This window comes from Coptis chinensis, chromosome 3 (assembly GCF_015680905.1).
Source record: "Coptis chinensis isolate HL-2020 chromosome 3, ASM1568090v1, whole genome shotgun sequence".
NCBI lineage: Eukaryota > Viridiplantae > Streptophyta > Magnoliopsida > Ranunculales > Ranunculaceae > Coptis > Coptis chinensis.
Window position 1 is genome coordinate 107,996,244 of NC_141458.1, and position 22,643 is coordinate 108,018,886.

A 22,643-nucleotide genomic window follows, 5' to 3' on the forward strand; every position below is an offset into this window, starting at 1 on the left:
CCATCGGCCCATCGGGTGGGTGGACGGGGTGTCGTAACTTGGAAGCCATAATATACAAGCTAAAAGCGGGAAACGAAAATCAAACCAAACACACACTCTATAGCTAGGGTTTCACTCAATTAATAAATTTTCTAATCAGCACACACTCTACTCCAGTCTCCAAACTTCACTCCACTCATTTTTTCTAAACACATATTTTATATCTCAATTAAACTTTGTAAACAAATAATAATAAAAAAACAGGATGAACAAAGAGAACGTAATCACAAAAGAACAAAGGGCTCGAATATCTGAGAAATTCAGGGCTGCTAAAGCCCTTCTTGCAAGAAAACGCCCTTTCCACACCACTTCCAGTCTCGACATTCAAAAGTAAGTTATTTTTCAATGCAATAATATGTCGTTTATATTATTTATATCACCTGATATTTTTCATTATATTTCAGAAATCGAGATAATAATGAAACTGCCATTTCTAGAATACCTCTTACTGAGGTGCCAGTGAACACACCATCAAAATGTGGGCGTTTGATGGAACTTAATTCTATTAGACCGTGCCCCAAAAGGGCATTGAGGAAGAAAGTGGAGGGTGGTATGAGAGAATATGGGTGCAATTCGAATCTATTTATTACTCCGATGAAACAAAATGAATGTGGATTTGATGATGATTTTGATGAATTGGTTTTGAAAGAAATTGATGCAATTTGCGAGGAGAGGTCGGGGAGAAAGGTTACAGAGCAGGACCCACCTCATATTAGGTCTGATGGTAAAATGTGTTTGGATTTTGGAACTGTTACCATGGTTTTGGAAAGTGAAGGCACAGTGGAGTTAAGGGACAGGGTTGAAGGATCTGATAGAACGGAGTCAATGAATATTGGGAATTTTCCACCGGCATATTCAGATTATTTGCAGGCTCTAAATGAACATCAAAAGGAGGCAGCATGTAGCGATATTTCGATTCCTTTGATGATTGTTGCTGGTCCAGGAAGCGGAAAGGTTTGCCTTCTAATCTTTTTTCGTGTGATATTTTTGTATTTTTGTTCTCAAGTTGATTCAATAAAACAGTTATCATTTTGGTTTGTTTTTTTTCTATGTTAGACCTCAACAATGGTTGGGCGTGTATTGATGCTTTTGAACGAGGTATTGACAATATGAACTCCCTATCTATCTATCTATCTATCTATTATTATTATTGAACGAGTGTCTGCTTTTTTTTTTCAACCACATGGAATTTTGCAGGGTATTGATCCGTCCAACATTTTGGCCATGACTTTCACGACAGCAGCTGCATCTGAGATGAGGGACCGGATTGGATCAGTGGCAGGAAAGGAGGCGGCGAAGAAACTTACAATCAGTACATTCCACTCATTCTGTTTGCAACTTTGTCGTACACACGCTGACAAGTACACATTTTATTCACTCACTCCTTATAATTCATTTGAGCTTTCTTAATTTTTTTTTCCTTTTTAAACTAACTAAACATATTAGGTTAGAATTCCATCACCTCTTTCTGGATTTGGTTACATTATTATTTGTACATTCTGTGGAACTATTTTTGTGATATATCCCCTTCACAATGTTACCATGTGTCTAAGGGGAGAGAAGGATGTGCTGAAACATGCTTTATGAGATGTATAATTTCTTAGGTTGTAGAAGCTTTTCTTAGACAAGGGTTGGCCAAAAATTCTTCTAGCCCATCTTTTGTGTCAGGAACATTGATGTTTTTAAGTGTTAGTTCGTTGTCGTGATGTACACATCATACTATCTATTTTTTTTCATAACAAGAAATAATTTAGTCTAAGCTGACCAGCTAAATATATATCCCGTCTTTGGTGTTCTTTCATCATTGTTTAAATAGATAATTGTTTCTAAACAGGTTGGGACGTACACCAGAATTTCTAATATATGGGCATGGACAGCAAAGACGAGCAATTCTTGAAACTGTGCGATTATTTGAAAGTAAGAAGAGCATGGGTGAAAACCTTGATGCTTCAAAGATTGATCAGTATGGTGATATGAAGTGTGCACAATATTTCAAGGACAAGTCAAAGAAGTGGGAGAAATTTGTGACTCAGGTTAGCCTTGCATCTTACAGTTTAAGACTGGGCTATATGTTTGTATGGCAACTATGTGAAAGCGTCTTCCCTATGATATTCAAGTTGGTTTATTTGGTGGTTAGTTGTTTTAACAATTTGTTTCTACACTCGTCCTTTTCGTTTTATCATTTTTGAGAACAACTAGTTTGTAACTCAGTTTAGTGTAGATAATGTAGGTTGAAGTATTGAGCTTTCTTTCCTAGATTCTTTGGGTGTCAGCTGGAAGATTCTATTCTCTTCTTAAATTTTGCAGCATGCACTTCACTTCAATTTAATGGCCTAATTCATACTAGGACTTTACTGCTAAGCGTGATATGAGTTATGATCTTTAAGAGCATTATCCAAACCATGAGATATGTATGCAGTACAACATAGGATCAATCCGAGCTTAATAAACAATAACATGGTGTCTACTCTGTAAAAATCATGCTTCACACCTGTTAAATTTCTCATATTTCAATCCTTGAGTAGTTGAGTCGATGTACTTGTTGAATTAATGAATAATGATATGTCATTCTAAAGTATTGCATTGGTGCAAATACAAATTAGATAATGTAATGAAGGTATATCTCTCTTCCACTTATATATCTTTTTACGCGTAAATAAGTTTCTATAACGGGACGAGTTCTCTGTTCCAGGCTAAAGCTTCTGGAAAGACGCCTGCTGAGTGCCGAAAAATTGGTGATGAGATAGGGGTAAGCCGTATCATTTTCTTTTAAGATTTCCATTGCTACCTTTTGGTAATGGCAATACACTCAATATTGCTCGATTTGAATCTGACCAGGCTATGATTCTGGAGAACTACAATGGCATTTTAAGATCCTGTAATGCTCTAGATTATCATGACTTAATCAGTTGTTCTGTGAATCTTCTCACTGATTTTCCTGGAGGTTAGTAAGTCATATTAATTGTTGATATTGTACAATTGCGTACACTGTCATAGTTGGTTCTTATATTTACACATTACTTTCTGATGTTCAGTACGTGAGCAAAGTCAGGACTTATGGAAAGCCATGGTAATTGATGAGTTTCAGGATACGAGTGCCACGCAATACAATTTTTTGCGAATCCTTGCTTCTCATAACCACATAACTATTGTTGGTGATGAAGATCAGGTGCACTTTGTTTTATTTCTGGAAGCTTTATTTATAGCTTGATTTAATAAATTTATTTATTTTTGCTTAATGGTACTTTGTACTTTTTAACCAATAATCGCAGTTGAAATATATTTTTTTGCGTATTTTACTGCAGTCTATATTCAGTTTCAATGGGGCTGATGTTTCTGGCTTTGATTCATTTCGTAAAGATTTTCCAAACCACAGAGAGGTCATGCATATTAGCTCATATATATATTTTTTCCTGGTGTTTACACATTTTTTTCTTGATTATCTGGTTTCTAGCATATTAATTCTGTCTTATACTGCCATTCACCATTCAACTTCTCATCGTGCCTTATGAATTCAGATTAGATTAACCAAGAACTATCGTTCCACACGTTGTATTGTTGAGGCTGCGTCATCTCTTATCCACAATAATGTCAATCGCTGCCAGATGAAGCAAGTTTTAACTGATAATTCGTGTGGATGCAAGGTACAACTTTGGTTTGTGTAGGATCAATCTTCGGACATAGACTCCCACTTTCTCTGTTGATGATGGAATTTTCATGGTTCATTATCCACTATTCAGATAACTGTTAAGGAATGCCACAATGAAGTTGCACAGTGTGCTTTTGTTGTTGATAAAATCTTGGAGTCCATGTCTGATGATTCAGATGCAAAACGTTCCTTTGGAAATATAGCTATTCTATATCGAAGGCAGGTATGACCTACACTCCTACAACATTTCTGAAGCTCCAATTGCCACTAATTACTGCATGACATATTGACATGAATAGTCCATGCCCTTTATGCTCTTTTTCTTGTATAATACAGGTCTCTGGGAAAGTGTTCCAAACAGCTTTTCGTGACAGGAAAATACCATTTAATGTTCATGGTGTGGCCTTCTACAGAAAAAAGGTTGGTCACATACTTTTTCCGTCTTTCCTATTGTCTATCTTTTAGTTTTTAGCCTGATGTAGTATGCCGGAAGCTGCTTGACTGGTACAAACTCTGGTGGTACTGTGAACATGAACGATAGTTGTACTTTTTAGGTGCAAATATTTCTTCTATAGCACTGCAGAAATCCAATATATCCTTTCGTCTCTTTTAGGGAAGAGGATTATAAAATCTGGATGATAACCATATGACAGACTGAGTTCTCTTTCAATGTAATATATCGCAAACAATAGGGGATGACCAATGAATTCAATTCCTCATAAGTCTTAAACATTTAGCATCATCAAATTCTATGTACACGGTGAGTCAGTGATACTATCGGCACAAAGTGCTGATATTTTGGAAATTTCAACCTGTGACATCTAGGAAGATATTGTCGGATACATTTGAACTGCTGCTTCAGCAGTTAAATTTTTCACCAAAGAAAATGTTGATGCTGATGAAACTTCAACAGGATTAAAATCGATATGAGATATTTAATTACATATCCCTAAAAATGGCAGATATTGCGAAGTATTGCGCTACGTCGAGGCATTTTGTTCTATCACTGCTATGGTGATGATGAGGTGCAAAAGTTCTTGTGATTTGTGAATATATTGATGCCCTTATGGATGAATCTTATTTCAATGATGACGTCGTTTAAGGTTGTAAGGAGTTGTAGGAGATTTAATCTCAGCCTCACTTTGTCTTACTTTCTGGAATGACATTTGGATGTTAAGCCTATGTTTGTAAGGTTGAGATTTGATTTTGACCTCTCTGTGTTGGTGGAAGCACAAAATGAGTTGCCTATTTTATTATTTTTTTGGTTCAATAAAACTCAAACTCCCTATTGTTTATGTTTCCCTAATCTTGTTTTTCATTTATAACTTCTGTTGTTTACCCATAATAACAAAATGTAATAGGGTTTTTATAACAATAGTTATATGCTAGTGAGGCTAGGCCCCATGCTTGACGCAATTTCCTCAAGGCATCAGATCATGCTATTTTGTCAAATAGTCATCTTGAACAATTAGACATTGTTGTCGTCGTTGTTGTTGTTGACATTTGGTTTAACCTATTGCTTGTTAGAATAGGTAATGAAAGCCATTATGGCTATGCTTCGAACAACTGTGCCGCGTTGTGACGATAGTGCATTCCGACAAACATTCAAAACTTTATTATCCTTTGAGAAAGAAGAAAAGAGAAAGGTAATAGTATTGTCTCTTAGCGGTATAGTGATTTGCTTCTTTCTTTTGTTTCATCTTTCAAGGAGTTTCGTTTCTTGTTAGGTTAGTTTTTTCTTAATGATAATAGTTCAGTTTTTTCTTGCAGGTGATTGACTACATTGACAAAATATCCACTATTAGGAAATGCAGTTTTATATCAGCTGCCAGAGACATCTTTGCTGCAAAGATCTCTGGTACCTTCAAGAGGTATTTGTTCACACATATATCATATATGTTGGCTTGATTGATATGTTGATCAATAGTTTAACACAAAGTGGATGACCTTTTTATGTTAGATTCTTGTCTATTCATTACTGATATCGCTTACTGTGGTGTTCATTTGAACATTTGTAGAAATCAACTCAGCCATGGGAGGAAGGTGTTGTCCACACTTGATATTATGTCCAAACTTGTTCACAGAGTGAGGGCACCTCTAACATTTTCTTGCTGTCTAAATATTTTTGTAGAAGTTGATAAAATTGTAGTTACTTGAGGTTAGGCTGGGAGAACTATCCAAGATAAACTTTTGACATTGTGTTAGTAAGTCCCTTCCAGTCAATGTTTTGAAAACCGAACCGGTAATCAAACCAATTTTTTATTAAAATGGTCCAACCAGGTTCAATCATGGTTGGACCGATTGATGGTTATCTAACAAAGTTTTAAATAGACTATATAATTACAAAAAAGAAATGAACAACTACATGTTTAATGTTTTAGTTTAGTAGTAATTGTATAAATCAAAATAGTAGTATTCTACAGGAAATATAAAATGGCAGGTTGGTTTGGAACTTGGAGTACCTTGTTTAGGTGTTAGGTTTGACTCTCCACATTACCAATTTTACCAAAAAAACAATATTTATAATGCAGTGGTTCAATTTTTCTCGGTTTAGAACTACACCGGTGCAACGGTTCAACCGCTGGGTTCGCTTATACCGACTGTCTAAGTGTCCAACCGCAGCAGTGTTTAGAAAACCGGACCAGACCGGTTGTTGAACTGGGTCCGATCGGAACTGGTAAGATTTTCAGCTCGGGTTGGTGAAAACCAGGTGTAATGACCATACAGGCGGGGCCGGCGGGAAGCGGTATGATGGAAAGGTGCCTAGTTCGGGTATGACGGTGGCCGGTTCTTATGGCATGATCCCGTTAAGCAAAGCGGTTTGTCCCAAAGATCCTGGCTATGAGTAATTGATCTTCCAAATCCTAACATTGAGGCCTTTTCCGGTTTGTTTGGCTGTGAGGTTGGTGAGAACTCCACAGTTAAGTGTGCTCGGGCAGGAGTAGTCCAAGGATGGGTGACCTCCTGGGAAGTTGCTGTCCGGAATCCGAAAACTCCACACTGTCGGAGGTCCGCAATGGCTAAGTGAGGACAGTATCGATGTGGTAGGATGGGCAGGTCGTTACAAAATGGTATCAGAGCAAAGGACGGCTCAATCTTAAAGTGGTGAGATTATGATACCCCTGGGCGTGGCCTAAAGAGGGGTATGATGGAAAGGCGCCTAACCTGGGTTTGGGTAATAGTTGCACTATGGTGTGATCCCACTTCGCTTAAGTAGCTGTCCAAATTAGCTATGAGTAATTGATGCTCAAAATCCTAACGTCGAGGCTTTTTTTGGACTGTTTAGCAGTGGGATTAGTGAGAACTTCACAGTTAAGCGTGCTCGGGTAGGAGTAGTTTTCAGGATGGGTGACCTCTTGAGAAACTGCTGTCCAGAGTCTGAAAACCCCACATTGTCGGAGGTCCGCAGTGGCTAAGTGGGGACAATATCGATGTGGTAGGATGGGGCGGGTCGTTACAAAAATAGTATCAGTGAGGGACGGCTCGATTTTAAGGTGGTGGGATTGTGATACCCCTGGGCGTGGCCCGAGGAGGGGTATGATGGAAATGCTCCTAGCCTGGGTATGGGTGAGGGTTGTGCCATGGTGTGATCCTAATTCGCTTAAGCGGCTGCCCAAAGATCCTGGCTATGAGTAATTGATCTACCGAATCCTAATAGTAACTTAGCCACTGCGGACCTCCGACAGTGTGGGGTTTTCGGATTCCGGACAACAGCTTTCCAAGAGGTCACCCATCCTTGAACTACTCCTGCCCGAGCACGCTTAACTGTGGAGTTGTCACCAACCCCATAGCCAAACGATTCGGAAAAGGTCTTAATGTTAGGATTTGGTGGATCAGTTATTCATAGCTAGGATCTTTAGACAGCCGCTTAAGCAAAGTCGGATCACACTATGGCGCAATTGTCACCCATACCCGGGCTAGGCGCCTTTCTATCATACCCCTCCTCAGGACACGCCCAGGGGTATCACAATTCCACCACTTTAAGATCGAGCCGTCCTCGGCTATGATACCATTTTTGTAATGACCCGCCCCATCCTATCATATCGATACTGTCTCCACTTAGCCACTACGGACTTCCGAAAGTGTGGGGTTTTCGGACTCCAGATAGCAACTTCCTAGGAGGTCACCCATCCTTGGACTACTCCTGCCCAAGCACGCTTAACTATAGAGTTCTCACCAACTCCACAGCCAAATGATCCGGAAAAAGCCTTGATGTTAGGATTTGGTGGATCAATTACTTATAGCCAAGATTTTTGGACAGTCGTTTAAGCGAAGTGGGATCACACCATGGCGCAAGCGTCACCCATATCCGGGCTAGACGCCTTTCCATCATATTCTTTCTTGGGGCACGCCTAGGGGTATCACACCAGGACTTCTGGTTTGACCGTCAGTCTAAGCCAAACCAACTGTTGAACTGTCAAACCGGTCCAGTTCTAAATTGAGGAAAACTTGACCTCCTTTATTATAATTTTTTTTGGGCAAAATTGGTAGCCAGGAGAGTCGAATCTGACACCTAATGTCCTAAACAAAGTAATCCAAGCTCCAAACCAACCTGCCATTAAGTGTTTCTTGTAGAATACTTCCATTTTGATTTATAATACCTATTAATACTAAATTGAAACATTTAGTTATTTATATCTTTTTTGTAATTATATAAGGGGATGGTTACATGAACTCCACTAAAACAAATTCCAAATGAACTCCACCACTAAAATCAATGAATTAGAAGTTGATTTTTGGTGGAGATGTTCTCCACACAATAGAGATTATCCTCACAAAAAAATCAGCTCATTTGAAAATGTACAACCTTGTCAAAAATCGTTTGGAATGTATGAAATTATCCAACGATCCAGATTTTATTAATTTCGATACAACTTTTGACAAGTTTAAACATATTTAATTGAGCTGATCTTTTGTGGGAGTGTTTACCATTATGGGATGTATACCTCCACAAAAAATTAGTCCTCAATTTATCTTGTAAGTCCACTTATAGGAGTGGAGTAAGTTGGAGTCATTGTAAGGTGGAGTTCATATTTTAAAAACTTTGTTAAATAAGCACCAATTGGTCCGTTGAACCTGGTTGGACCATTTCAACAAAAAATCAGTTCGATTTTCAAAACATTGCTGGCAGTGCTGTCTTTACAGTGGGCATAAGTTTATGCAGGTACTGATGTCAATTTGTATCTAGACTCATTGTTATATCCAATGTATTCTTTTAATTGATAGCCAGGCAATTAGGAATTTTGGACATGAGATGTTATAGGTGTTGGAAGCATTTGGTCTCGACACCTGGCTTAAAGTGGCTGAGATTTCTGTTTAAACCTACCATAGGCCGACACGATTGTAAATGGAAGAGCTAAGGATCCCTCTTTTTTGCTTAGCACAATCTGGCCTGCCAGAAACCATGTATAGAATTAACATTAAGTTTAGTAGTTATAGCTGGTTAAGTAACTGTTTGTTTATACTTTTGCAACGGTAAAGCGAAGATCATTACATATACTACAACAAAAAACAAAATAGAAAACAATAAAATTACTTAACAACTTAGTATTTAAACAATAACTGTGAACTTTTCTCGGCTCGTTCCATCGACCCCTATCGAAACTAGCGTGGGAACTCGACTACTCGAGGATATATCACAGATTGAACTATTTCCTTTGTTAAAATTGTAACAGTATATATCACGTATTGAAATATATGCAACTTCACTGGGTCATTGCAGGAGCAATCGATTTCAGCTGTCATAACCTCGGTGGCGAATATGCTACCTCAGGTAAGCTTCATATTATTCTCTACTGTTTCAAGCAGCAGAAAATAATGTTCAAGAAATTGTACTAGTTCTCTGATGTATCATGTATGTGTATAGAGATGCATTTTGATGATTAATTCTATAACTATGTCGGGCAGAAATCATATTTTGTGCTTAAACATATAGTTGAAACGTAGAATGGTATTTTGGAAACAGCTAAACAATGATAGGAGGAAATTTTCTATCAAATGGAAAGATCGATGCAGTGCTCCTCAAAAACTTTTTCTTGAGCTTAGCATATTCTTCAAAAGCATATAACAGGACTGTCAGGCATCCCGGCACACTGTTTTCAAACCTTACTGTAATCTATGGTTTTGCTAATCTGAAACCTTACTGTAATATATGTAGTTTGACAAAACCTACTAGCACAAAGAGGAGCAAGCAAAACAACAAAGAAACAAATTCACTCCCACAGCTAAATGTATCCCACATAGGATAATATACCCCTTCATTGATAAGAACAAAAGGCCCTTTCATTACATTACACAATAGCTTGATCAGTCTCTGTGCCAATATCAGAATGCTGTATCCGTAACTATACGGGGAATGACCAAAGAAAACCTATAGTCCAACAAAAAAGAGCACCAAGTACGCTAGGATACCTACTCAAACTTTCTCCACCTATACCTGCCCGAGGAACCTGCACCAAACTAGATGGCATAAGTGATTCTATTTAAATTATTTATTTTCCATGATATTCAAACAAGTTTTTTTTTAACAAGTTATAGTTGAGTCTTTGTATTTTGGTAGATCTTATAATTAAATGCATTTTTACAGTCTATTGTCTTGTAAGTCCGTCTTAGACTCTTAATTTGGTGATACACCACTTTAGCACAAAAAGAAAAAGTTGTTCATTGAAATCTTTCATAGGAGATTATCCTAGGTTTTATTTATTTATTTATTATTATTATTATTATTATTATCTTCTCACATGACCATGATTAATATTCTTTTATATCATCATGACCCAAGAGAGAGAAAAGAGACTAAATTGCGAATCGAGTTTCTGTTGTTACTATCTGTGAAATTCTAAGTTACATTGACAGGACATGTGTATCCGTATCCAACACGGATATGAAATGCGTGACACGGCGAAATATAAAAAATTGAGGTATATCACATACAATGTGTCCGACTTGGACACGTGGATGCATATCCGACACGGATAATTTTTGTTGTGCTTAAGTGTGAAGTGTGAACTTCTCTTGTTCATAAATTGTTCATTCAATTTTGAGAGGCTTCACAGCTACTTGCAGCTGCTAACATTTTTTGTTAAACATTACCCAATTTCTGTTTTATCTTCTACTTTGCAGAAATATCTCCTTGAACAACGTGCAGTTGTTGATGTTGATGGAGGAAAGTTGTTAAATGAAGACAATGACCTTCGATCTGTAAGTCGTTCTATGTTATTGAAATGTTGAAGGGTTTAATTTCTTTGTTAAATTAAGACCAGTGCTCACTAAACAACCTCTAACCATATCTAAACTTCATTTTTCACAATTGTTCGCATCACAGCCGTGACAGAATGTGATCCTCTTACTAAGACTACAGCGTGTTCTTTTGAATTATGGCAATCCCAAGTAAAAGTAGGTGATGAAGTAGCTGGAAGACACGAGAATAACATATCATTTAAATTTTTTGCCTAGAAAAGAAATGCCTTAATTGCGAAAGGAACATTGTAATTCCATGTCTGCGTTGCATGAAAAACAACCAGTTGAAGTGGAAGGTTTCTAAGTTGCTTCTGGCGCCAAGGAGAGTGCATTTTCATTTGGTTGTATACAGCTTCTGTAAATTATTTAAAGAGGGGGAGTGCAGAGAACCTTCAGTTTTTTGTTCTTTATAGTAGCGGTTGTCGCTTGCAACCCAAGCAAATAGGTGTTAAAGCAATGAAAACCCATGTAAGTGGGTGTCGAACCCAAGGCCTCCTGGTACAACCACCAGGGCCTGATCAGCAGAGCTGCTGGACACTTACTAGAGAACCTCCGCTTGAGTTGTTGAAGGTTTGTTTTACACTTCCAGTACTTAAACACTTTACCCACTACAAAGAGTTTAGGAAATGAAGAGTTGCATCCTGTTTCCTCGTACCAATGTCTTTACGTGTATTCCTATCCACTCATCCTAGATTCATAGTGCATTGGCAACATGCTGCACCCTTTTGTTTGAGCTGATAAGGTTTCAGAAAATTTATTTTAAGAGTAAAGTGAGTGATAGCTTTTGATGTATTTAGTTGTCACTTGTCATACAAAGACTGTTTTTGGGGAAGCTCAAGAAGCATATGAGATAATTTATCAATTGATTAAGGACATATGATCATGTGGAAACTTGTCAGACAAGGACAGTTTTTGGTGAAGCTCAAGAACCATGAGATAATTAAACAATTGGATAAGGACATGTGATTGGAAATGAGAAAAGTAATTTAGTTGCGAAGGACGATAGGTAATAAGAAGTAATTGGTAGGTTTTGAGAGGAGGGTAATTCCCTATTTAGAAGCTAATATGTTTGAAGGGGGTCCTTTGTGGTGTCAAAGATGCAAGTGACATCGTGGAAGTGGATGATGCACTGATGAAGTGGCTTTATAAAGGGATTGAAATGCCTGATTTTTTCATCTTATGGCTAATGTTTCATGCCTTCATAAGTTCATAACAATTTGGTGAGAGGGAATAAGTCCAAATAAAGCTATTCCATTAAATCATCGTGCAATGTGAACAGATAGATACATCTAGAAGATAGTATGTTATAAGTACTTAAAAAATCATTATGCACTACATATGCAGTGCCTTTTATGTCACTTGCACGTAGGGGTGGAATTCGAGCTAATCGAGCCGAGTTTCACTAAGCTCGGCTCAACTCGTTTATTTAAACGAGCTTTAATATAGGCTCAAGCTTGGCTCATATATTATATGAACGAGTCCGAGCTGAGCTTAAATGAGCCGAGCCTGAGCCAAGCCTGAGTAGCTCGGCTATTTTACACTGTGATGATGGTATTTGAGCTTATTGAGCCGAGCTTCACCCTGCTCGTTTATTAAGCGAGCTATAATATGGGCTCAAGCTTGGCTCATTTAGTTAAATGAACGAGCTTGAGCCAAGCTTAAACAAGCCAAGCCCAAGCTACTCGGCTCAAATTCCACCCCTACTAGTTGCATGTAGAGGTATTGTCATAAGATACCAATTTTGTGTAACCAAACTTCATTAGAAGCTACACGTGCATTTAATACTGCACATTTGGATTCTGGGACCACATTGGCAAATTTGAATATATTAGTTGCACAGATGAGACTTTGTCTTGAACAATGTAAAATGATTTTTATGGACCCCCCCCCCGTTTTATCTGTAGCCTTGATATGTACTTTCCCTGTATGTTGAAGATGATGTTTAAAATACTTTTATGCAGGTCCTTCAATACCTTTTGGATGATGTCTCCAATTTCCTAGCGAACCATTATAGTTATGCAGAAGCGGATAAAAATAGTGTAGTAGAAGAAGAAAAAGGCTGTACTAATGTACTCACATCATTTATTGATTACATATCTATGAGAGAGTCTGAGAATTTCCGTTCGAGGAGGCAGGACAATAGGGATTCAGTTACATTGACTACTATCCATCAGGTGACCTGCAATGGCCTATCTGAGTAATATTCTCATATTCTCATTGAATGTTGGGGATGTCTGACATTTTTTTCCTTGCTTTTCTTTTCTTTTGCAGTCAAAAGGTTTGGAGTGGGACACAGTTTTCATAGTAAAGGTAAGTGGAAATAACCGAACTGCCTCTTATTCGCTATATTTCTCACTTAAAAATGTAAGTCACTATTGAATGTCTAAACTCTAAAATCGTTAGTCGCCTTACTACCCAGTTCTTTTTTGCTAAAAAGACATTGGCTGCTGACAGACTATGTTCTTTGAGAAGGCTTAAGTCACCATGTTCACTCAACCAAAGTTTCAACAGAAATTTGTTGGTACCAAACTAAGAACAACTGAGCCTGAGGTGTCGACACAGCAGCTACAAAGTGCCGCTGTGTGTGTATGTGTGTGTGGGTATTCACATAGATACTTTCAGATGTGTTGGCTGTATATGATAATTGATTTATGACTTTATCAACTCATCATCATTCTATAACAGTATAACGTGACTTGATTACTTGATTTGATTAGCACAAATTACTGCAGTTTACTTACCTTTTAAAAATGCCACACCAGCTGTTGTCATTTTGAATTTAGGCCCTTGATATTTGTGTATTTAGGTCATCCCGAAAGTTCATACGTCAATTACATTATGAATTTAGGAGACAGCTATGACACATTTAACTAGTTGGTCTCACCATTCAATGTAGGCAAATGAAACAGAAATCCCACTGTTGCATGAAAATAATGGCATTGTGAAGGAAAATGCAGCCTCTCTGGAGGTGAGAATTGTCTTTTCATGAGCAAAATCTGCTTACTTGTTCCTTTCAATATGCTTTGTTGTTAGTTTTGTTGAATTTATCAGGAGGAGAGGCGTCTACTCTATGTGGCAATGACTCGTGCTCGAAAGAAGCTTTATATTTTGTATGTCATCGTGGATTCAAGTTGGCAGGTTAGATTTACTTCAGCATTTCTTGGATGTTGGTGTTTTTCTTCCCCTCCCCCTTTCTCTTTCCCTCTCTCTCTTGAAGTGACAAGTTGTGTCTTTCCAGTTGCTTCAACCATCGCGTTTTCTCAAAGAAATTCCCATTCACCTCCGAGAGGTTCAGGTATGAACTGTTTGTGAATTCCTTAAGTCACGTTGTCTGGTTTTGTGGAGAGGTACTCTACTGGAACCTTAATTTAATTTTCACCCCTGAAAAATTACAGTTTGATTCATGGGCAAATCAATATTACTGTTCGACATTGTTCCTTTGGATCATTTTCCAGGTTCAGTCTGTGGATTATCATGGCTTGGGCTTTCAGAATAGCTGCGAAAGAATACATCACATTAGGACTACTAGGCTAGGACTCCTACTTGGTTCCTGTAAAAGGCACCCTGATCCTGAAGTTGGAAAAAACAAACCGATTTTTAATCACAATAGCAGAAACTAAAAGAGTGATGAATCGTAAAGGCCTAAGAGGAGTCTTCAACATGTATATGTTTGTGTATGCATGCACCGCTGTGGCCACGAAGAGTTGCATAATTTAGAGCTTACAAGTGAGAGCTTAGTAGGTCCGAACGTACTTAAAAAGTTACAGTACATAATATTTTATCTTTTATAATTGAAGTTTGGGGTTAAGCATTACATAAGTTTGTTTATTGACAACCTCTATTTTTCTTGAGATATAATACTATATTTACTGGAAAGATGAATGCTGAATAAGTTTTTCCTCACCCTCATCTGCAAATTTTTTAAATTAACTGATTTTCCCTTTTCATAGATTCACTTATTTTATATAGTTTTAGTTTGACATTTTGTTTTTTGGCTACATAATCTATAATCCTATTAATGCAGACTGAGCTCACTAGTGTAGAATTGCAAGGTATGCATGAAGACCTTTCAAAAGTAAATGTGAAAGTTTTTGATGTTGACCCAAGGCCTGAAGAACTTGCGGATGTTCAAGCTGATGCTCCCAATCTTCAATGCATTGGAATTGTTTCAAGTGAGTCAGTTGACTTAGTGGAAGCATGTGGTGGTGATGCTTTTCTAAAAAGGTATATCTGCAAAGTGAATGAGTAGTTTTCATCTTGTTGTAGCTTTCTGCTCATGATTACCTTTCGAGGACGTAACCTATACATCTATGGTTCTTTCCAGATTCAGCGTTGAAGACAGAGCAATGATTTCTCATTTATTCCATCAGTGGGCAAAGAAGAAAGCATTTGAAGAACCTAAACGTCTGCTTGATAAGGTTTATTATTTTATTTATATTTTTTTTGCTTTCTTATATTATATTAATATAGCAATTAGTAACATAGAATGACTCTAGAGAATTACATTTTTGCCTCAAGGTATTCCTGTCCTTTCTTAGTGGATTGCATATGTACCAATGTACCATAACATGCCATCTACTGGAAGTTGGGAATTCCCTGGTGCAAATATAAGTGTTTATTATTGTGGCCACTATTTGTTTTTCTCACATGCCCCAACATGTGTTTGTCTTTCGGTATTGAAGTTACGTCTTTACGCTGGCATCCACTGGATTTGTATGAAACACCTACTGAAATAACAATTCCCTTTGTCAAATCTTGTTAATAACTAAAAAGGTGAGGTGACCAGGTTTTACTGCAGCCGTTCGGTTGCCTTAACCTTTTTTATTAGTTAGATACTTCTTTGTCATATGCTTTTTCTTCAAGCAATAGAGTGACCATATCTTATGTTTTCTCTAATGGCTCCTCAGATTGGGTTTGTTATTGATGAGCGACTAAGAATCAAGACAAACAAAAACAAGGTATATGTTTATGTAGAATCATCTGCTCTCTTGCTTTTATATATCCTCAGTTTATGAGATTTGTCATGTTAACGGCGTAGTTGATGATTATCTATTCTATAAGGCTACACTTTGTGTTGGCAGCTAATCCAATTTTTGGAAATCAATAGTGTCCCCTTAAAATGTGTCTTTCTATCCTTTCTCACTATATCTTGATGAGTATACCAGTTTTACTTAAAACCACGTGCAGGGCACTTGCATTTAACTAGTCAATTTGGAATGGGGGTTACTAAACTGTGTGGCCAAAATGGCAATGTTCAGCTTGGGACTTAGAAAAAGTAGTGTTCGGACCAGGAAATGAGGGACAGTATCATATGTGTATTCATCTAAGTTTTTTTTTTAGAAATATAAAAGTTCTATCTATCTGTTGTGTACAAATTTTGTCAAAGTGAAATGAAAAACAACAGTTAACGAATTAAGAGGAGGATTAAATGTTATTCCTAAATTCTAATAAAAATCAAAGTACGTTTTATTGAATATTATAAACGAATGTACCACACACATAACAGTCAGCAATTTCATGAGCAGTCTTATGATATATGAATTAACTTGTTCACTGGTAACCAGTGGCGGAGCCAGGAAATTTCTCCAGGGGGGTGCCTAGTGTAAAGTGCTAGGAGGAACCCATTTGAGGTAGTGACCAAATGACCTCCACTACATACTTCTACTAGCGATGTTTCTTACTTTGCCTCTCTTCGATTCAATTTTGAATTATGCTCACTCCAAAAATTCTTTTAATTTATTTTCGAGCATGAAGGCCTTTGTTTTACTTTGTAAAAGTACTGGGGAAAGCAAGCCTTAGTCCACTACTTCCTGGCATCGACAAGAAATGACAGCATCGAATGCATAAATAGAGTCACCCGGGCAAACCAAACCTCCTCCTAATGCCTAGCTAGGTGGACCTGAATAGGTTTTTTTTTAAAATAAAAATAAAAATAAATACTAGGTGGGCCTAAACAAGTACTACTAATTTAGTTTTTGTCCCAAGTTGAAGGGGCTTATGCCCTACCTGGCCTCTACATGGCTCCGCCACTGCTGGTAACCAAAATCTTTTTTACCCAATGCCGTCTAAAGAAAGATCAGTTGATCGGAGCCATCTACACTGATCATGCAAAATAACGCTCTGGAGTGCATATCATTAGATTTCTGTCTTCTAGCATTGCAGTTTGAAAGACTTTTTTTTTTTTTTCTTTTCCCTTCTCCTCAGGATGTTTTGCGTGCATTGAAGTCTTGCTTGAGTTGTGCAGAAGCTTTTCAATATGCCCAAACTGTAAGTTCATTCATATTCATGAAGGTTTTCCCCCTATTAAATTGAAGAACGGAAGTAATAAAGCGAGGTAAAATGGTCTGACGTGTCATGCAATAAGTCTTTGACATCTGAAGCAGAAGTTCTGTGCAAACACTTGCCTGATACTGTATGCTATTGAAAAAATTTAAACTTGTATCCTTCATAAACTCGCTGCTTGCACATACAAAAATCAAATTGATCCCACAAGTCAGATAATTTACTCTTAATTATCGTCAATTAACATCTTTCAATAAATTTTCATCAATAAAAACTTTCCAAGTCCCAAACCTTATGTATACAATTTTGTCATACTTTATTAACTTTCAACTGTAATTCTTCGATGTATTGGTAAGATTTCTGAATTTGGCATCTTGTTCTTGATTTCTTGAACCTCTTTATATGTGTAAGTTGTTGCTTACGGCCCCAAGCTATGTAACGAGGACACGAGGTCAAACCTCCACATCACACAAGAGCCACCATTATGGAGACTTTCTTTCCTTTGGTCCACCTAAGCAGCCACTTCACATCCACCTGGCCCGAAGAGCTCTAATAATTGCATTAGTAAGAACTCCACAGACGACACCAGGGAGTTGCAAACCACAGCTTCCCTTATGAGCTATACTCTCATGTGCTCAACTTGATGTCTTTAGAAAAGTGAGCACCTAGAGACAAGGATGTTGCTCACAAAATTAAGTACGGAGCTAACTTAAGATGTTTGAACCCACAAGTGTGGTTATTTTTTGGGTGGGAGGCTAACTACTACATTTCCATACAAGTGAGGACCCCTTTGCCTGAAATCCATTACATTTTTAGAGTTGATATTTGCATCTATTATTGCATTTGCTGCCCCAACTTTTCGTTGAAGGAAGGTTTATGTAATAGGTTTTAAGGTGGGAGAAACTTCCTGCTGAAAAGCGTGCACATCTGACAAGAGAAAAACAGGTATGGTCCTCAGATTTTCTTAGAAATGGATAAATTCAACAGTTTTAATGCTTAAAATTGGAGTATTAGATAAGCCTACATTAAATTGTTTAAGCTACATAAAATTGTTATATCTCTGAATCCTGTATAAAGTTAGACTATGCTTTGAGGTTGTTGGTACTTTCCATGTTGTTTTAATATGTTCATTGTGATGTTAAACTACATAAAACACTGAGATTGTTGCTCATTATGTGATGTAACTGAACAGTCCGTTAAAGCCGTTGTTGAAAATCCTTCACAAGAAAAAATTATGAAAATATCGGTGCCCTTAGCAGGGGCGGACCCAGGAATTTCATTCTTTTTTTTTTTGGGGGGTAAAATGACGTGTTGATTTTTTTGCAGCTCTTTTTCCGAAGTCAAAATCTAGAGTAAAAATACACACGTATAATGTTCATAACTTGGTAATAGTAAATGATCATTGATTATAGCAAGGTCTGAATATGTATATACCATTGTAATATTTAACAGAGAAAAAGTGGTTTGGAGAAAGTTCCGAAAACAAGATTTAGCGTTACCAAATTGAATTTAAATCTCTAAAGTTGAAAAAAGAGAGTGCTAACACCGTTAACTACAACATGTTAAACAAAAGTGTTTGAAAATTTGTAGCATGCAAAGACGTCTTTGCGTGCTACACAATGATAGATGTCTCATGTCTATAGTATGCAAAGACTTTTTCGCATAGATGCAAAGACATCTTTGCATAATTGTTTTTATCAATGGCTAAATTTCAAAACTCGGTTTAGTAATTAAACGCGACCCCGCTGTTGTTTCGGTAATTAAAGAAGAAGTTAATAATGTCTTTTTGATTATTTTTTTCGATTATGTAAATGATTATTTCTTAAGAAATGCACTAAATAAGTTAGATGTTGATTGAATTTTATTTCCTAAAAATAGAATGGGGCAATGACAATGCAGTTTTGCATTAAAAAGTATTGATTTTGAAATTTTGGGCGATCCCCCCTGACCCTAAGAATTTGACCTGAAATGGCACATCAGGCGTGGACTTTGGAGTTGGAGAATGTTTAAAGTTTAAAGTTTAAACCACTTGAAAATGATTGAGATTAGCTGCATTACTCTTAAGGCGTCTCCTTGACAATGTAGTCATCGGTTAGTTGCGCAAGGGAGTGTATTGAGACTCTAGCTTTTATGATTTCCAGTGGCTAACGATTGAAAATGCACTATTTTCTTTCAGGAACATTTCCAGAGGCTAAGAATTGAAAACGCAATGGGATCATCCGTCGCAACATCCAAACAGGTTACATGTGTTTTCCTGCCTCTAGCGATTTGTTCAATACCAAAACCATGGAAATAATGAAAATTAGTTTTTGTTGCTGGAGTTTATGACTATTTAGTACCATGCACTTTCATTTCTTTTCTTAAATAGTACCCGTACTTTTTTTCTCGCCTATTAGGACTCCGAACTCTCAATTTGTTTTAATTTAGTACTTCAGTTTCTTTTTTGTCTCAATCTGTCTAATTTCGCTAACGATGAGCTCACGTGTTTCTCTAATTAGCTAACGGCTAGTTTGGTTTCTCTAATTAGCGAGGCTAAATAACCCAATTAGGTACATGGACACAAATTACAAACGTGTGGAAATGCAAGGGACTCAATTAATTTTCTCCACGTAACTAATTGGGTTATTTAGTCTCGCTAATTAGAGAAACCAAGCACACGCCGTTAGCGAAATTAGACGGAAAAGAGACTGAAGTACTAAATTGAAACAAATTGAGAGTTCGGGGTACTAATAGGCAAGAAAAAAATACGGGTACCATTTAGGAAAAAAAATAAAAATACGTGATACTAAATAGTCATAAACTCTTGTTGCTGTGTGACAATTTTTAGTATTGGAGTCAAGATAAGTTGGATCAATTTTTAAAATTTTAACAGATTGTAACACGTGGGTTTCCAAAGGAAAGAGTGTTGATTTGTGATTCAATTTGGTTGATAACAGTAAGCCATCTCAGTGAACTTATTCTCAAGTATGTCTTGGATAAACAACATGTATTTCTCATCTATCATGCATCAAAATGCTACTTCTGTGGCTCTCTTGTTTACTGTTTCAGCTCCGTTCTTCAGTCTAGGAGTTCACTGTTGTTCAGTAGATTGTAACCGAGTTGATCAAGATCTCTAATATCTTTTGTTTCTTAGTTTAGACTTCTTATCTTCAAAGCCTGGGATGCACAGTGGTACCTACATCACGACTCCACGCCTCTCGTTTGATTGAGCAGTACAAATCTCTCTGAGAAGAGATGGCCTTTCATACATGGATGATTGAGAACTGCCAATGTTAATGACATTGTAATTACAATGTCAAGCACGTGTAAATATGCAAACCTTCTATGAACTCTCTAGACAAGGCCAGGCAAGTCGTTCCTCCAGTTACTTTCTTACAAGCCTAAGCTTGCCATGTATAAAGTAAACTCGATAGTGTTTCATTGTTTTACTAACTTAATGTGTATCAGATTTCACATTTCTGTCACAGGCTGAACTTTTCTGGTAATTGTTATGAAGCATGCTACATTTGAGAGATTTATTATATACCCAAGATAACAGGATTTTTTCCAAAAAGTTTTTGGATTAGGACATAAGGTACATGGTAATGGACGTCTCCTGTGCAGCAGTTTAGGTACGTGCCTGGGGAAGATTGATGGAATTCAGAAATGGTTCTTGTTTATCACTTTAGACGGAAAGCATGTCTACCTATCAACTTGATTATTGGTTAATGTTCAGCAGTTTATGCGATAGAGTGGCTATTTACGTTTTTTTTAGTCTAACAATCACAAGGACTATCTAAAATTACATTATTGTATAGAAACATCTGGTTGTTGGGAACTTGAGATATTGTTTCAATGAAAATCTATGAACTCCACAATTTAAAGTGCCCTGCTAATTTCTAATATTTCAGCGCCGAAGTTTCTTCATGATGCTGTATCAAAATTTAAAATTTTGTGTACAAAAGTGGTTGGTGGGTTCTTCCAATCCTAAGAAAGAAAGTTGTACATTTGCTCCAAAAACTACCTTCCATGGTCGGTTTTTCCGACTAATGATTGTGTTTTTTTAATTCTAATCTAGTTCGTATATGAATTGTTAAGAATCCATTTAGCTTTACGAATGCGTTTCAAAACGAACACAAGGTTCTTTGAGAATAAAGGATTAATCACATCAGAATGTGAATATTTGTGAATCCTTTTCCGTTTTGGAAACTTTTACTCTCATTTTCGGATGTTTCAGCTTGATTTTTTAAGAAACTCGTAGGCTCTTATCCATCACAAAAACATTTGGAATAGAATTTGTGTGCCAAAATTTGACTGGTTTTCGTACATACGAAATTGAAATTGGGCTGTAATAGGACCGTGGTTTAAAGTTTAGTACATTTTACTCACTATTTCTGATAGAACAGGGAAGAATTTACCTCTAAACCTCCATGAGCAAGTCCAATGGGGTGCTATAGGAGCTTTCCATATATAACACCTCAAAACCCAAAATGTCATTCCAATAGGCCTACTAGAAGGCTCTTAAATTTGGCTGATGTGATTAACTCAGTTAAATTTGTAGCCTTATCTAGCAACTGCCATAATAAATTTTAAGAGACAGACGACACAATTTCTGCCGTATATTAAATTTCGATGGACGGCAGAAAACTATGTCGTCTGTATCCATTTAGCACTTCAAAACACAAAAGTAACTACTGGAATAAAATTCAAGTCTTGGTTTGCCATATTTAGCTGGACAAGATAAAACCCTAAAAATTCCATGTGGCAAGGATTTAACAACTTGTTTTAGTAGCCCTCCATTGGACTTGTTTTAAACAAACATGTCTCTTGGTGATGATAGTAAAAGAATCTCCTTAAAATGATGCACAGCCAGCTAAAACTTCCTCTCCATTGAAATATGGACCCATTAAGGATGAACCCAACAGATCTTCCAAAATCCAAAGTGTTCCAACTTTCTCACGTAAGATGGATACCTTTATCTTTACAAAAAGTTAAGAGAACAATTGAAGCAATTTATACCTCATCTTTCTTTATGGAATGAAAAGATCATTCTGCAATAAGTTTTTCCTGAAGCTGTCCCGCAATACTTGACTTACCATCACTATATAGCAGGTCTCTGTCTCAATTTTCCTTTGTCTTTCTTACCCCGTCTTTCTATGGATGAAAATGAAAATGAAAATATTGCATTGTGCCACTACTCGTTTGAACATTCGGTTGTATCTATCCTTTTCTTTTGTTGCTTTTGATAATTGACCAAAAGCAATAGAGTTCTCATGAATCATGACACAACCTGGTAAAGTGGAAACAATGACTGGGCATCTATCTCAAGTGTCATCAGTTTTTGCATCAATACAAAATCTTTATGAGAGGCTCATTTGATGAAGGCCGTCACAGAGAACAGAGGGACTAGTAATTTTTCTGCTAGATGTAGTTCTGAACTTCTGATTGCATGAAA

The 22,643-nt window shown here is 37.1% G+C and overlaps 1 protein-coding gene across 3 annotated transcripts; it reads left to right on the forward strand.

The window, feature by feature from the left end:
- The first annotated feature begins 94 nt into the window (after window positions 1–94).
- On the forward strand, window positions 95–21,066 carry SRS2 (P-loop containing nucleoside triphosphate hydrolases superfamily protein). Of its 3 annotated transcripts, none has more exons than XM_086595765.1 (30): window positions 95–369; window positions 444–993; window positions 1,096–1,137; window positions 1,237–1,400; window positions 1,874–2,072; window positions 2,732–2,788; window positions 2,878–2,983; window positions 3,075–3,208; window positions 3,345–3,419; window positions 3,558–3,683; window positions 3,780–3,911; window positions 4,025–4,108; window positions 5,221–5,334; window positions 5,459–5,559; window positions 5,707–5,773; window positions 9,411–9,461; window positions 10,811–10,888; window positions 12,889–13,101; window positions 13,199–13,237; window positions 13,824–13,895; window positions 13,979–14,065; window positions 14,166–14,222; window positions 14,952–15,151; window positions 15,252–15,345; window positions 15,835–15,885; window positions 17,132–17,194; window positions 18,095–18,154; window positions 19,386–19,448; window positions 20,348–20,556; window positions 20,657–21,066. In XM_086595765.1, the coding sequence occupies exons 1-29, from the start codon at window positions 245–247 to the stop codon at window positions 20,435–20,437; spliced, it is 3,294 nt and encodes a 1,097-aa protein (XP_086451891.1). In that variant the 5' UTR covers window positions 95–244; the 3' UTR covers window positions 20,438–20,556; window positions 20,657–21,066. The 3 variants fall into 3 exon arrangements, with proteins under 3 accessions (XP_086451891.1, XP_086451892.1, XP_086451893.1); XM_086595766.1 differs by having other exon boundaries at window positions 20,677–21,066; XM_086595767.1 differs by lacking the exons at window positions 15,252–15,345; window positions 15,835–15,885; window positions 17,132–17,194; ... (2 more) ...; window positions 20,348–20,556; window positions 20,657–21,066 and adding an exon at window positions 14,383–14,653 and having other exon boundaries at window positions 14,952–15,087.
- The last annotated feature ends 1,577 nt before the right edge of the window (window positions 21,067–22,643 follow it).

Bases quoted from the DNA above. Each gene is read 5' to 3' on its own strand.
- SRS2 (XM_086595765.1), top strand. From the start codon at position 245: ATGAACAAAGAGAACGTAATCACAAAAGAACAAAGGGCTCGAATATCT. The intron at 994-1,095 runs GTTTGCCTTCTA...TTTCTATGTTAG, and splicing joins CTGGTCCAGGAAGCGGAAAG to ACCTCAACAATGGTTGGGCG. The intron at 17,195-18,094 runs GTAAGTTCATTC...TTTATGTAATAG, and splicing joins CTTTTCAATATGCCCAAACT to GTTTTAAGGTGGGAGAAACT.